General features: G+C 37.7%; 1 protein-coding gene across 1 annotated transcript in view; it reads left to right on the top strand.

Annotated features, from left to right (window-relative positions):
• The window catches only part of LOC122788162 (myosin light chain kinase, smooth muscle-like), a 943,334-nt gene that overhangs the window by 251,801 nt on the left and 674,691 nt on the right, over positions 1-16,842 (top strand). Inside the window, exon 3 of the mRNA XM_044055140.1 lies at positions 8,464-8,616. Within this exon, the coding sequence (XP_043911075.1) occupies positions 8,464-8,616 (153 nt within the window). The remainder of the gene's footprint in view (positions 1-8,463; positions 8,617-16,842) is intronic.

Raw genomic sequence — 16,842 nt, 5'->3', positions numbered from 1 at the left:
AAACATACAATCACCTTGCTTTATTTATGCTTAATGTGCCCTTTTAGCCCTTATTATATTTGTTTACTCGTTTAATCTCTTTTCATGCCCATTTTCATGCCCATTGTACTTTTCTTGTGCTTGTTTTGCTCTAAACATGCCCATTTTGCAATTCCAAGGTAATTCTGAAGATGTGCTTTTCTGATAATCGTTTTATCACATATTTTAATTTTAAACATTTTGTTTAATTACTAAACCTTTAGTGCTTCTTGCTTGTTTAATAATGTGGTCTGCGCCCTTGTAATACTCCATTTAATCTTTTTTATAAAATAAACTGTTAGTGCAAGTTTTCATTACCTTTGGTTCATTTCTGGCCCGTTTTTGTGCTTGTTTCTTTTAGTTTACCTTCACTGTTAGCTCTGCACCTCAAAGCTCTAAAAATCAGTCTTTGGAATCCTAGTTCTGACACTGTGTCATTGTCTAGTCAGGATCAACTAGACAAGTCGTTGTGGGTTCTGTACAAGCAGCTTTATTACGTACAAACATATCAGAACTGAGGCTTAATAACTTTAACTTAGATAAACTTATAAACAAGCTAGCTATTACACTCATACATGTTCACCCTCTTGCTGCGCTCTCAAAATGGCACTGAAGCTAGCACATCCTTGCTGTTTATATGCACGTTCAGTCCTTGAAACACTTCTTAAAAATACAGCACACACACTCTATTCTATACTTTGGAACACAGGTTGAACTTGAATAGGCTTGTAAGGGCCCTGGGGAGGTTAGCCTAGTTACCTCCTTTGATCCTATGATCCTATGATCCAAACTGTCTCAGCTAAACAGATGGCAGCTTTAACTACATTTGACTAAGTTACTGGCTGCTATATATATATATATATATATATATATATATATATATATATATATATATATATATATACATATATATATATATATATATATATATATAAAATGCCTGTTAGATGATTGACTCAACATAAAGTTAAACTTCATATGGATGCCTTTCTGAAATGTTGAAGCTTTTGTATGGAGATTGTAGTACAATGGAGAGCAGAGAAGTTACCCTTTTCTCCAATGTAGTGCAATCTCAGAGTTGGTACATATATATATATATATATATATATATATATATATATATATATACTATATAGATGGTGTGGGTGGTACAGCCCCCCACATGGGGGGTACAGGGGGACTTGCCCCCCACTAAAAAGTAGGGGGTTTTTTGTATGTTTTTCGGCTTTTTGGAAAGTCAGTCATATGGTCTTGACCATATGAAGTTCGACAGCAAAAGAGAAAATACAATATAAAGTGGCATATGACCAAGGTGTATGTAAATAGACAGTGCAAACAACTAACTTATATAAAGGAAAACAGTAATGTTAATGAAACAAAAAATAGGTAGTGATGTATATAATTAATTGAGTACATAAATATCTGTGCAGATCATAATTCATAGAAAATAATGGGAGAAATGCCAATTAAAAATTGAAGATCTTCCAACAGTGCATAGCTGAAATGTTTTGGTGCAGGAGACAAAATATATTAAAATTAGAGTGCAGATAAACTGTGACTAATGTAGACGCAAGCCAGCTTGTTTTTTGTGTACAACTCTCAACTGTGTAGATCACCCATGTAAAGAACCATTGCTCAGTTGCATCTTACTGAGTCAAGAAAATATATAATTTAAAGGCGTATTCCACATTCTATCTTTGCCTGGGAACCTGTTATATATTCCATCAACTGTTGTACTCACAACCTGATGTCCTGTGTCCTGTAACACCCCCATGTTCTACCAAGATGTGAGGCAAATCCCAAGGAAGGAGAAGGAATGGAATCCTTGGGTCTCTTCTGCCTTTATCAGTTATGGCTTATGTGGATAAAAGTTGACACAGATTCAACCACCAACTGATCCCATAGTCAGGGATCTGGGAACTTATATCGACAGTAAATGTTCCTTTGTTCACCATATATCCACTGTGGTAAGGAAGTCGTTTTTCACCACATATTTTCTATCTAAAGGTGTGGCATTCGAGTTCAGGGATGCAATTATTACACTGTACTTGGCAGACATCAGGCTGATCATCGAGCATAATTCCCCTTTGGTATGTACTTGTTCAAGCACATCTCACAACTGTAATGATTAAAATGCTTCCTGACTAAGAAAACCAAGGACCTAAATCACAAAACACTATGCAGACTGTCTCAAAACCTTATTCATCTTCTACGTATTGTACAGGCTACTGAAAGATAACTTCTGCCTCGGATATAGAACTTCAACAGACCCTGTCCTTTCAGACTTGTTACAGATTTACAAGTCTACTGGTGACATAAACATGCTCCCAAGGAATCCCAGTCTCTTCTGCAGCATAAATAAAACAAGTTGGAGGGATATGTATGTATCACAGAGAATTCTGCTTCTATGGGACCACTTTCCACTTCATATAAAGCAAAGTACTTACTATATTCAAATGTAATTTGGACAAATGGATAGATAACTACAAATTCACCCCTGGTTTAGCACCCTTTTCACTTATGGACAGGGCAACATGCAAATGTCCAAGCAAAGCCTTGTTCTGCTCATCTCTGGGCTATTTGTACACAAAATATTAAAGCTAAAAACTACCATGGGAATATAAGGCTAGGCTTCTTAGGATCCTAACAGATCAATAGCCAAGTAAGTACCTATGAACTTATGAACCTTCTGGAACTGATGTTAATAGTATATATAATACATAGCTGCAGAGTCAGATCATGGTCAAATGGTGTCCAAGGCAGGGTAATGGATCAGGCCCCCCTTCACATCAGCCCCCCTCCGAGCCATTTCAGTGTCCCGTTACTTGGTTATTTCACCTTAGTAACCATAAACACTGTTCAATCCCGTCAGTCTGCATACTATTTTCCTCTTTAAAGTTAGTTGGATTTCATTTAAAACTTTTACTTCAAATTTTATAGCACAAAATCTGATTTGCTAAACAAAATAACAGTCTCTCAGTGAAAACAGATTTAGAAAGAACAGTAAACTTCTCTGCACATTCATTTCCAATGTAACTGAAACCCACATTCAAAGATAATGCATCTTGCTAGTGGCAAATTATATTTACCCCTGGGCTGTTTCTGAATCATAGGCCCCATGCACACATATTTAGGACCATGCATACATACATTTGTTCTTTGATTCACCTTCCATATTGTATTAAAATTATATTCCTTTATAAATACAACACTTGTTAGATTGTGTTTTAAATTTGTAGTCTTGAACATTTTTCCAGTAAGTAATGAAACAAATTGCAAAACTACCCATTTCAGAAAACTTCAACCATAAAAGGCCACTCAAATTTCTGTCATTACAATCCACCAATAGCAGTCAATAAGCATAATCTCTGCAGATGTAAAAGCTACCTGAATAATTTCACTGTAATTAATGAAGAGGTTGCTGCTGGCAAACAACTTTACTTTTCAGGGTTTCATGTACAACTTTAGTGCCTGCTGCCCTTTAAGAATAAATTGCTTATGTTACATGAAAAAAGTGATAAGCTGGTTAATTTTGCAATAGGAAATGGCTGGCAAACCAACAGCGGGTTCATAGTTACTAGGTATCTCATAAAAAGGAGGACAACACCCCCATCTCCCTTAAAGTGTACTACACTATCAGCAATACATCTACATAGACAAGGAAAAGAACCTACAACCTTGTGCAACAAGGCAAGTATTTTCCCTGCTGTGCTATTAAATACTGCTTTCAAGTAATCAAGCATAAACACTGACAATCATTTGTTAAACAAAACAGCTGACATTGAAAACAGACAGCATGAGCAACAATAAACTTCTGTCCCTTTGAAACTCACAATTCCTTGAAAATGCACTGAACCTCACATTCTTTGAGCAGTCTGGTAGTTGGTGTAGAGGACTCAGACTCTTGTCTCTTGTAACTTAGGTACAGAGTTTGAGTCTAAGCAAGTTAACTAACCTGTCATCTCTAACTAGGACAGTTCATGCACACCTTCTGTAACTTACTGAGGAAAGGCATGGCTGTTTGTCTAGTCACTCTCATGGCAGCAATGAAGTTTAAATTCCACCAGAGGAATGACTCTGCATTGATGCGTGTATATCATACTAATGATGTGTACACGGATGCAGAGTGCACTCTTGAAGAAATCACACAGACTAAAGAAGACATTTTTTGGTTTAATTGAAAATTAAATATTGTGACAACCCCTGCCCCTCAGCCAGAGGGTCCTAGGCAACTGCCCAGGTCACCTAGTGCCAGATCTCGCTCTGCATAACTGTATTCCCACATTCATTTGTCTTTTGTCAGTCAGTTCTGTAGCTGAAAGCTGCTGGAACTTGCTTCATGTGCCATGTGTGGTCAACCAGATGGCAGAACTACAATGGCAATCCATGGCACACCCTACCAAAGATGTCCTACCAAAGAATGACACAATCACTGGAGTGTTAAATCCACCTTTATACTTTTTACCAATTTGTTGATAGTAAGTACAACTTATTTCCAAACCTTGTATTTTCATGGCTAGTATTATTTATATAGGATGCCACATATGCCAGGCAAATTAAATAATATCTCATGGAAAATATGTGCAAGTTGTTATTCACAGAAAGAATGGTGGATGCGTGGCACAGCCTACATTAGGAGGTGGATGTTTCAAAAGCTGAAAGGGTACTCAAGAATACATGTGGCATGGAAGGCCATTCATCTGAAAGTGGCAGGAATTAGTCTGTAAATTAATTATGATATGCAGTATACCCAGCAGGTTGGGGATATTGCAGACTTCATTAGCTAAGTGGACCTTACTTGCTGCCAGAGTCTATTTTTCTGTAAAGATCTTTAAGCAGATGGCATGTATTTTAATAGCAGTGGTATCTATCCATTAATCACTGGAGATCACAATCGACACTCTGGATATGGCATTACTGATTACCTTTGGCAGATGAAAAGAAGCTTCATCAGTTGCCTATTGAGCACAGCCATTAGCCAAAGCTATGTCCTATACAAATATGCCTCCCTTCTCATTGCAACCCCTCTCTCATTGCTTCTATTCATCTCATTTACCCATGACATCATACGAATGGACCCAGGTCCTACTATTTACATATATTTAATTATTTAGTTGTTAACTGGGTAAGCCAGCCTGTCTCAGAGATAGTATATATAAATACCTGAGGTATGGAGGGGGTATGCCCCTGTACTCTGAGGTACACCTGTCTCAGAGATAGTATGTATAAATACCTGAGGTATGGAGGGGGTATGTTCCCCATACTCTGAGGTACACCTGTCTCAGGGATAGTATGTATAAATACCTGAGGTATGGAGGGGGTATGTCTTCTGTAGTCTGAGGTACACATGTTTCAGGGATAGTATGTATAAATACCTGAAGTATGGAGGGTGTATGTCCCCCATACTCTAAGTTACACCAGACTCAGAGATAGTATGTATAAATACCTGTCCATTTCAGACTAATTATAATCACAGAAGAGTAAAGGTATACTCCAGTAGAACGTAATGATTGGCAAATATTTGAAAGTACAAAATCTGTAAACTGCACTGCTGATCTTTGGCTGTTTACCATTGCCTTGTGCTGTTTTCAGTTGCAGGGGATTCTGGGATCTGAAAAGCTAAACAGCCAACTAGTTAGCCATTGGCCAACTACCCTGACATTAACTAAGAGGTTGGATTTGCACGTTTGGATGTCCCCTTATGTTAAATTGTTGGAAGAACATTTACAAGATAAGAAACATATAAGGAAATATTGCTTGATCCTTTTATTCTGCTTCATACAAAACTGTGTGAAACAGTTTATGGGTATACAGCCCAGGGGGAATGTTTAAAAGAGACTCATGGTAGAACAACTGTAATTTATGGTTTGCTAAAAGTGCAAAAAGTTGTAGTCAATCCATCCCTTCATCAATCTGTAAGTATTCAAGGGGCTAATTTAGTTTATTTTAATTATTATTAATATTAATTGTTATAATTTGAATTATTAATACATTATTAGAGAACGTGGTCAAATTTCAGCATGGACACTTATCTGCATTGTTAGAGCACATTCCATTGTATTTTCAGAGAGCACTCATTTTGTAGGGTTGAACTCACTCCCAGTAACATCTGACATTACTTTTCACTTTATAACAAGATTTCACATAGTGTGAGCCTAGTAGCCGCTGGATGCATTTTTATGAAGCATTCTAAATTCACTCTTTAATTTAGAGGAGTGCTGCTGGATTTGACTGAATTAGTTTTGTATCAAAACATTTTTTAATTTTATGATAGGGATTTCTACAGCCCAAAGGTGTTTTTATGGAGTCTGTCACGGTACGGCACGACGTCTATGGTCCAGGTATTCAGTATGTATTTTACGGCAGATTGAACTGTTATTCTCATTCTGCCTTTTTAACAGACACCCCACTTTCTCTGTGACGATGATGCAGACAGCATGACACAGTTTCACACTCACATCAATTTCAAAACCGGTTCTTTATTTTTAAATACTTCAAAGAGATCACTGACTACTTGAATAGACATATATATATATAATGTCAACAGGGTTACTAGGGAACCCAACAACATGTTTGTGTAGGAAAATAGTACATAGGAACACTGTCCTTCACTTTAAAAGTTATCATCAACCTCATGCTAGGAATAATATTAATTTTACTGAATTTAATAGAGCTGTGAGACTGCATAATGACCATCATCTGTGAAGGAATATATATATATATATATATATATATATATATATATATATATATATATATATATATATATTTTTTTTTTTTACTTAAGGTATTCTGGAGATTAAATATACACCAGGACCTTGAGATACCCAGACTTGTTAGATTAAACATTTCTAAAGATTGATTTGCACAATGTGGAGGAGAAAGCATGGAAAATGTGACAGAGCTTCAGGCCTGGAGAAAAATGGGATCTTGTGTTTAGAAAGATCAGAAAGGAACATCTCTGCACTGGGGTTGTTGACTATCCCTAACACAGCCGCTACTTCTTGTATCCATTAGATAAGTACATTTACAACTGACTTTCATTGGTATAGTATATCTTGCAGAAGTTTTGACCAATTATAAAATGTGAGACGAAACTCATGTATTATGTTTAGGTCTTACATTTAGTTTTGATGGGGTATGTATCTTAAAGGATATTTATATGTAGCTGAGGGTGTATTTATCTGAGAAAAAAAGACCAGAAATTTAAATTAACAACTTTAGAGCATGTTAATCTATCAGACAGGAGAGACTTAATAATGCCTTATCATCACTCTTGAGAAATTCTAGCAATGACCATATATTTAAACTTGTGGCTGAAGGGTCTGTATCACCTTCAGGTTACATGAAGTCTAACGTGTTGCTGGAGTGGGAAAGTTATTGGCAATGCTGGAAAGTTATTGGCAATGCTGGTTGGGTTCAGTAAGTGTGTTTGAAAAAGGATTAAATGATCATTTCTGGCTTAAAGCTTTTTTGGACCAAAACATTTTACTTCTTCTCCTGCCTCTAAGAATAAGGTGTCACTGAATGTATTTATTTAAATACTTCTCATACTGGGCATTGTTTCTGTCTCTCAGAGTAGCAGCCAGCTCCTCGAATGCCCCCAAAGATAGCAATCTTACCACATAAGGCTGTACAAGGCAAGGGAGGGAAATGGAAATTGTTGCCAGGTCTTTATTTCATATCACGCATGCACATACTCACGCCTGCAGATAATTTGGAGTCCCCACACCACCTACATCATGCCTTTGGAATGTGGAAGGAAACCAGAGCACCTGGAGAAGATGAACATGAATACAGGGGTATATCTTTTGTTATTTTGGGCCTAATCGTCAGCGAGTGACATAAGCATGTTTACAAGAAAAAGTATGCTATTATCTTTTCACTTGTGACTGTATTACCTGAAAGTACTAGCTATGTAAGTTTGAAAGTATTTGATAATACATTATTTGTTGGCTTAAGTTACTGGTTTTAACTTCCTAAAAAAACAGCAATAAAAAAGTGGAGTTAACTATTCCTTGTGGCATAATTTATCATCATTTAAATAGTTTTGGTACAAGTACGAAAGTGTAGCTCTTGGTTTTTGGCCCACAAATAAACAGGCACATACACATACAAACACACACGCACACACACACACACACACACACACACACACACACACACACACACACACACACACACACACACACACACACATATATATTTACATATAAATCAACAATGCATGAGTTTCAGTTTCATGTTTCTTTTAACTTCCATAGTTTCTTTGGAATGTATGTAACAGATGCCAGAATTTGTGCTACTGATATCATTTTTGTATTCTGCGTCTGTCCAAATTGAAGACTGAATTCTCAGAGTATAAAATACACAATTAACCATTGCTGTGCATAGAACTATATAACTGGACTATATATTTACATAAAGTCTGTTTGTAAATTTCAGGTGAACCTGTCCTTTTTGGCACCCGCACTTTCAGAGGAGGCATTGCTCGGCTAATCGTGAAAGAATGCTTGCCAGAAGATGCTGGAGTTTATACTTGTATGGCCAAGAATGGTGTTGGAAAGGCTTCCAGCAGTGCAGCAGTAATTGTGAGCGGTATGGTACCATTAAGTCATTTTAATATCTGATGCTATACGTGCTGTGATTCTAATTCTGGTGTTTTGGCATGTGACAGATGATTATAGATATGTAGTGTCGGGCATTATATTGTCACAGAATATCCCATGAAGGAGCATCACACTGGGGGAACCACCTGAAGTGCAGTGAAACTGCAGTACCACCATGGTTATGCCACATACCTGTGTAAATTGAAAGCCAGCTTCATTGCCAGATTAAATTCTTGGCACACTTGGCAACACACAGAAACATAGATTTTAATGTTAAATAAAGCAGTCTCAGTAACTCAACAGATTGTATGCTTGCCTTTGGTATTGCAATTAGAGGGAAGTGAGTTCTATTCCCGGGCCAGGTAGTTGGACTAATTCATTTCCCAATATTGAGGCTGTAGTGCAGCATATGGGTGTGCTGCACTCCTGAGTGTGCCGTACTTCATATGTGACATTAAAATCAAGACCCCAGCAGCCTGACTTGGTGGTAGCTTACTTAGATTTAAAAGATCCCTCCGCACTTATCAAAAAAAGGGTAGAGGAAGCTCCCTGGCACTCTCGCCAAATTTCTTCTAGTCAGTATAAATTCCAGTTTGGGTTTGCCTTGAAATGAGATCATTGGTCTAGTGGGACTAACCCAGTCAACAAAGTGTAAATAAATAAATATATACATAGATAGATAGATAGATAGATAGATAGATAGATAGATAGATAGATAGATAGATACTGCTTATCCAACCTCGTCTGCTCTTGCACTTCACCAGGCTAAACCCTCCACTATGTTAGACCCTACACCACCTTAACTATCTCACACCTCAAGATGAACAGATAGGTCTATATTCTATTACTGTAGAAATACATACAATATAATAAAATAGATTGTTATGGTTTAGACCCCAATAACCTTTAAGAAGTTGTTGGTTTACACATGACTCCCTCCAGCGATGATTGAGGTCATTATATATATCTCTTTAGACTAATGAAACTATTACTGTAAAATTTCTCTGTTTTCACTAATTGTGACTGCTGTGTAGGAATATACTACTATTAATTAAGACTCACTGCATTTTGTATCTAAATATACTTTGTAAATGTTGTAGTTTTTTTTTATTACATGTTATTCATATGTCTGGAGCTTTTCTCCCTGGGCCACCATTGAAAATGGAAGTGCATACGGTGGACTATCCCAGTTAACAAATGTAAAATAAAATAAAAATAAATAAATATACTCATTTCCATGTCTAATAGGTAGGTGGAAGAACCTATTTAACCAGCAGGTTAGTTCTTTTTTTTCCCACCCAACGAAAGAAGAGCATTATGACTGTCCTATTTATTCTTGAACTCTGCCAGTCCTTTTGATCAAGCTACATATTCAGGATGCTATTCCAAACATACACTACTCTTTTTGTGAAGTAATAGTTCTTCATGCCTCCCATGACCCAGCCTTCTTGTTTAAGTTGTGCTCCATTTGTCTCATATCCTGTTTGAGGAATGGTTTACACAGTTAAGCACTTGTTGTGATACTTTCAGGGAATCTGTTACTGTGTAACAGTACTACTAATTATCTGTGAGATATGTAAATATGTACGTGCCCTTGAAGCAGAGTGACTATGCAGATATGGAACTAGGTGAGACCATAGTTATCGCCACACTCTTTTTTTCTACTTAGAGGTATTTGGCACACAAGATCTTCAACAGTTCTTTCCCAGAGCAATCTGTTGTTGAAGATATGCAAGCTTTTTCAAACATAAAGTTAATTGTACAACACATACTGCAGAGAGTATTTTGGAAAATCTATACACTGGATCTACAAGATACTATTTAGACTGTTCGAAATATTAAGTGGCAGCACAAACACTCAAGGTTCTCAAAATATCTTGCAAGCACTGTTAATGTATTTTTGACTGGTAATTCCATGAACACCAAACAGATACTCAACTTACCCAGATTGATAAGGAAAAAGTAACCATCGCCTGCTTACTGTGGGCAAAAATACAGGATATAACAAGATTAAAAAGACTGCAGTATCACCGTGAGAAGCACAAAGTGAAATTGCTCATACCGGGATCAACCGTTTCAGTTCAACAAAAATACATGGCATACAGCTGGCCATATTAGCTGTTTCAGCTGTACAAGAGAATACGGGACCAGTGACTTGTAAGCAAGATCCTTTCACCACTTAGGATGGTTCCACACTTTCAGCACAGAGTCTTAAAGCCTGGCACAGAGTGTGATTCTAATGTCAGACGATTCACCTCCTGGAGGTGGTGCAGGGGTCCCAAGCATGCTTTTGTGTATCTGTGTATGTTCGGTGATACTGCCAGATGTTACCTGTGCCTGGTATGGATGATCATGAATGCAGTGTGTGCTGGCACTTCATGTCTATATGTATGTGTGTGTGTGTGTGTGTGTGTGTGTGTGTGTGTGTGTGTGTGTGTGTGTGTGTGTGTGTGTGTGTGTCCATGTGCATGTGTGTGTTTTTGTGCCTGAGTGTACAGATATGATTTTCACCTTCCTCGTGTTCTTTAGTGCAATGCAACATGACTGCTGGAGTCAGGACACCCCCCTCCATCAGTGCTATGCATCCTGGATAGATTGCTATGCTACTATTCCAACAGATATAAGACACAACAGACTATTACAGGTCCATTTAGACAACTGAAAAAACAGGCTGTCATATTCTGCAGCCTGACAGCTGTTTTTTCATCTGTCAAAAGAGTGGTCAAGCTGTGTCATATAACATCTAGTCCAACAGCTGTCAAGACGGTGTCAAACTGTGGCTTGCTACCTGCACAGTTAAACAAATCAATTAGCATTTTCAGCACCGTCTTGCAACAAATGGATATCAGCTGTCTGTGTTCATGTATATGCGTGTGTGTGTGTGTGTGTGCGTGCGTGCGTGCGTGTGTGTGTGTGTGTGTGTGTGTGTGTGTGTGTGTGTGTGTGTGTGATGCCTCAACAGTGACCCAGTAATCAAGGAGCTTCAGTCCTCACCACTGGCAACAGTGGGGAATGTACACACTGGGAGGATGACAGGTACACACACAGTAAAGTACAATTTCACTTAAGAGAACACAGAGATGGCAATCAGTCTGGGGATGGTTTCTCCCTCTTTCTCCAGATCCCCAATAAGACTCCCCACTGGCACAGTTGTAGAGTTGAGTCATTAGCCAGGGTTCCAAGCCAAGTTCTCCAACACTCTCTCTGTCCAACCCATGCTTCGTGTCACTGCCCAAGTAGCTGGCATACATACTCTTGGAGATTTGTTTTGCACACACACACACACACACACACACACACACACACACACACACACCTGGGAAAGGATGGCACAAGTTTATTAGCTATGCCTCCTTCCGCACAGACTATAAAGTACTTATCACTGCCACTGGAACCCCTTATCAGCTACTTTAAGGCTCTTGCCAAAGGGTGTTCAATCCTACTGTGTACGGTTACTGTTAATACAAATGGTAGTTTCACCAAGAGCAGGGCTATTAGGAGTGGCCTGCACAGTGTCACCAAATAGATATGCAAGTACATTAAAAGCTTAAACATGTCTCACAAATATCAGCCACAAAGATAGGTTTAAATATATTTAATAATAAATACTAAAAGAACAAGACAATACTAAATATGTCTTCACAGTGACATCAGAGTTCAAAATCACAGGAAATATTTAAAACAACATTGCAGGACAGTCTCAAAACATCTAAACTAATCTTTACTATGTTCCTTACTGAATCTAAAACAATTTACTGTACCCTAGTTAATTTACTTACAGCAAGGCAAAACAGATGTGGTGAATGGATGTTTCCAGCAGATGCTGCTAGGTCAAAGACAAAATACAAAATTCACAGTCGCTCTCTCAGAAAGTTCTTAAATTAATATCAAATATTACTGCTCGGATACTTGCAGCATGGCATCACTTTTTGTCACCTGACTTTAGTTCCCAAGCTAAACCCCCATTGGTAAAAACTACCAACATTTAGCATCTCCCTGTCAAAAATACATAGCACTCAGAGCTTTGCAGCTGCTAGAAGACATAGAACAATAAACACTTAGAAGACAATGCAGAAGGCTCACTAGTTTTAACATCCTGTCACCGTGCTGCATTGAAACTAACTTTTATGGTGCAGTTATAAAACAATTTAATTTCAACCATTTTTCTGAAGTTTTGCAAGTTAACCTTCTATTTTCCAGTTTCCACTGTTTAGATACATTTACACAACAATAGTGTATACTTATTTCTTTTCTTTTCCAGTAGGGTACAGTGTGGATACATTTTTAAGCTCAGTACTTTACCCACACTTCTGTACCAGCAGTTTGAAATACACATAACATACAGTTCTAATACATTGGTAACACAAGCATATGAATCATGTTGATATTCACAAATGAAAATAGACCAAGATCCACGCACGTAGGACTAGGTGCATGGACCAAACCAATAATATCAGAAAAACAAAAAAGGATCCAGCACCAAATAGGAGTGAAAGGCTACATTTATTGATATAGATAAAATGAAAAACAAAAAGCATACCGGTTTTGGCAAAACAAAATGCCTTCCTCAGTGCATTAAGATCCATCATCTCTACACACATTTATATAGTCAGTTAATTACCCTGTTGCATTCCAATTGGTCCATCCGAAAAATTCAGTTATGTTCATTTAAACCAGGCTTAAAGAAAGCTCCAAGCTTGACAATCCATCCTGATTCCTTCCTGTTTAATATGGAATGCTAGCCTGCTTTGTTAGCTCTATGTCCCTGGATTTTGTCTATAATTGTGAAATTGAATTTGGCAGTGGCATGGGTCAGTGTATGTTTATACAATGCATTATGGATTTGTTTGGTCCTAATATCACTAAGATGTTCACTTATTCTATTTTTTACAGGTTATGATGTTTGCCCTACGTAAAACGCAGAGCAAAAACAAGTGGCCAAATAAATGACCCAGTCACTACCGCAATTGGCAAAACACCTAATATCAAAAATCTGTGGGATATTGCTGCTTGTGAATTCAGTAGTTTTATTTATGTAAATATAAAAACTGCAGTGTCCACAGAGATGACTCCCCACTAACTTGTCCCCAAATAAGGTTCTGCCAGCATGGGGTGTGGATGTTTGCAATGAGTGAAATGTGAATTTATCGTACGGCCACGTCTGTAGGAAAAAAACATCTTGAAGGTAGCATCTCAGCTAATTGTTCGTTAGCTAATAAGATGTCCCAATGATTCTGAATAATGTTCCTAAATTTGGCTGTGTTACTGCCAAATGTGGTAACCATCCAAATATCATGTGTACTAGCAGACTCCTTTCCCTTGTCTCTATGGCTATAACTTAACAGTGTGTTCCTATCTTGCTCTGTGGCAAAGAAGCTAGCCTTGACAATATATTGCTGTTGGTAGCCCCTATTCAAGAATCTATAAGTGAGGTCCTGTTGACTGTGGCTGTAGGCTTCCTCTGAAGAGCATATACGTTTGATACACAAAAATTGAGACTTCGGGATGTTCTGGATGATGTGCTGGGGGTGATAGCTCGAAGCATGTAATAAGCTGTTGAACTGGGGACATTTCCTATATACTTGAGAACGAAGTATATGATCAAGCTGACAGGTGATATGTACATCCAAAAAAGTGATTTGCTTATAGTCATGATTGAGTGTGAAATGTATCCCCCATTTATTCTTATTTAGGTATTCAAAAAATTCTATCATGTAGCTGACAACCCCCTCCACACCATCCAGCAATCATCCAGATATCATCTCCAGATGTCCATATTGTCCAAAAATAAATTATGACTAGCATTGTAGATCAAATGCACCTCAATGTAGCCCATAAAGAGGTCCACATAAATGGGAGCAAAGGATGCTCCCATGGCAGTACCTCTTAACTGCCAGTAGCAGGTCTCATGAAAGTAAAAGACATTTTTCGTGAGGACGTGTTCAACTAAACAGACTAGGAAAGTATTGAAGCCAGGTTTGTACAGTTGTGCTTGATCTAGCCAATATTTAATGACCTCCAGTCCAGTCCAGTGTGGAATGTTTGTATAAAGGGCTGTGACATCTAATGTACATAGGATCCAACCCGGTTCCAACTGTGTATCTTGGATAATGTTCAAAAATTGTGTTGTGTCTTTAATCCTGGATCTGACCAGTGGAAGAAGGGGTTTAAGATATTCCATGAGAAAAGCAGATAGGGGCTCTGTCAGGGCTCCCTGACCCAAAACAATGGGTCTGCCAGGTGGTTTGGTGGCATTTTTATGTATTTTTGGAAGTAGGTATAAATATTGCGACCTTGGCTCCTGCACCATCAATTCCAGTTTGTTTCTCAAATCAATGATCCCTTCCTCCACCGCCAAATCCAAAAAAAATCTATTTCTTTTTTGAACCTGAAGGTAGGGTCCAGAGGCATTTTCATATAAAACATGTTGTTGGACAACTGTGTCAAGGCCTCAGTTTCGTACATTTCCCAGTCCATAATAACAACTGCACCCCCTTTATCAGCTGGTAATATAACCAATTCATGATTCCTGCTAAGTTTCTGTATGGCCTCACATTCTGGTTTTGTTTAATTATGTTTGATACCAGCATGTGGATTCATGTTGAAATGTAATTCTTTCAAAATGCATTCTCTGAACACAGAAACATGTCTGTCCATAGGTGGAACAAAAATGGATTTCTTGAAAAGAAATTCAGTGGATCTTTGAGACTGATCCGAGTCTGAAAAAAAATATTTATAAATTAAGATTTCTACAAAATGGATCAATGTCATCCACTAAAGTATGTTCAGCCACAGAAAAGGAAGGAACGAAATTCAATCCTTTGTTTAATAGTTTTATTTCTATCTCAGACAGTGGTTTGGAGAAAATGTTGTGCACATTGTTGACATCTATTGTGTCAAAATTCTCTTCAATAGTTGTTGGATGTTTGTTACTTATGCAATGTTTCCTCCCCCCCCCGATGTTTTTTGGTCCTAAAGGGTCCATTCTGGGCCTTCTTTTCGCTACTGGGGACTCCTCCAAGGAGGTAGGGTCAAAATTTGTAGCAGAAGAAGAATCCTCACCAGATGTTAAGTATGGACCTTGGTCTTTTCCTCCTGTTGGCCCCTTATTGACCGCTCCCTGAAATCTTACACTTATGTTGAGACCGAATGGTCTACCTTGATCATAATCTAGTGTATCTCTGTGAAATTTATGAATTTTCCTCTTTACCAGTTGCCTAGAATTATATATGCATATGATGGATATGCCTTATGGCTTAGACTATGACCATGGCCCTAACTGAGTCCAACAGTAGACCCCCGTCTTACCACAGATCCAATTAGTTTATGATACTAGTATTGATAGTCTTGCCCAACAGTCTACAACCATATATATGTACTGGAGAAAAAATTCACAAGGTGCATAGTGCAAAGTCCAAGAGTGTATCAATCAATTCCACTTATCCATAAAAAGTTATATGCACCAATAAAGAGGTACAGAAATGGAAACAGAGATGGGTGTTCCCCCCCAAAAAAATTAGAGAGTATTATATATTAATTTATTACTTTACGCAATCTGCTGCAATAGGGCCCTGACCCTAAAAATATTTTAATAGATTATTATAACACTTATATGGTTAAACACATATGTCATGGAAAAGAAAGGAGCTCATCCAAATATTGTAATTAGAATCACAATATGAACAACATGTGTCCCCAAATTTTGGCAAGGACATACGTCCTAACAACATGAACGTTAAATGATTCTGTGTATACAATATCTTTTCAGTCCTTAACCTCATCCTCGAATGCATGACATACTATTGAATCCTACATAAACTCATGTGGAATTAGAGTTGTCAAGTGTTGATTTGAACATAAACACATGTTTTGAACACAGAGCTAACAAAGCAGTCTGGCATTCCATATTAAACAGAAAGGAATCAGGATGGATTGTTAAGCTTGGAGCTTTGTTTAAGCCTGGTTTAAATGAACATAATTGAATTTTTGGGATGGACCAATTGGAATGTAACAAGGTAATTAACTGACTATATAAATGTGTGTAGAGCTGATGAATCTTAATGCACTGAGGAAGGCATTTTGTTTTGCCAAAACTGGTATGTCTTTTTGTTTTTTTTTATTTTATCTATATCAATAAATGTAGCCTTTCACTCCTATTTGGTGCTCGACCCATTTTGTTTTTCTGATATTCACAAATGACATGTAATTATTTACA

This window comes from Protopterus annectens, chromosome 13.part0 (genome assembly GCF_019279795.1).
Source record: "Protopterus annectens isolate FY-2018-M chromosome 13.part0, PAN1.0, whole genome shotgun sequence".
In the NCBI taxonomy this organism is placed as follows: domain Eukaryota; kingdom Metazoa; phylum Chordata; order Ceratodontiformes; family Protopteridae; genus Protopterus; species Protopterus annectens.
Note: the sequence above shows the minus strand (reverse complement) of the source record. Positions and strands in the feature narration are given on the sequence as shown.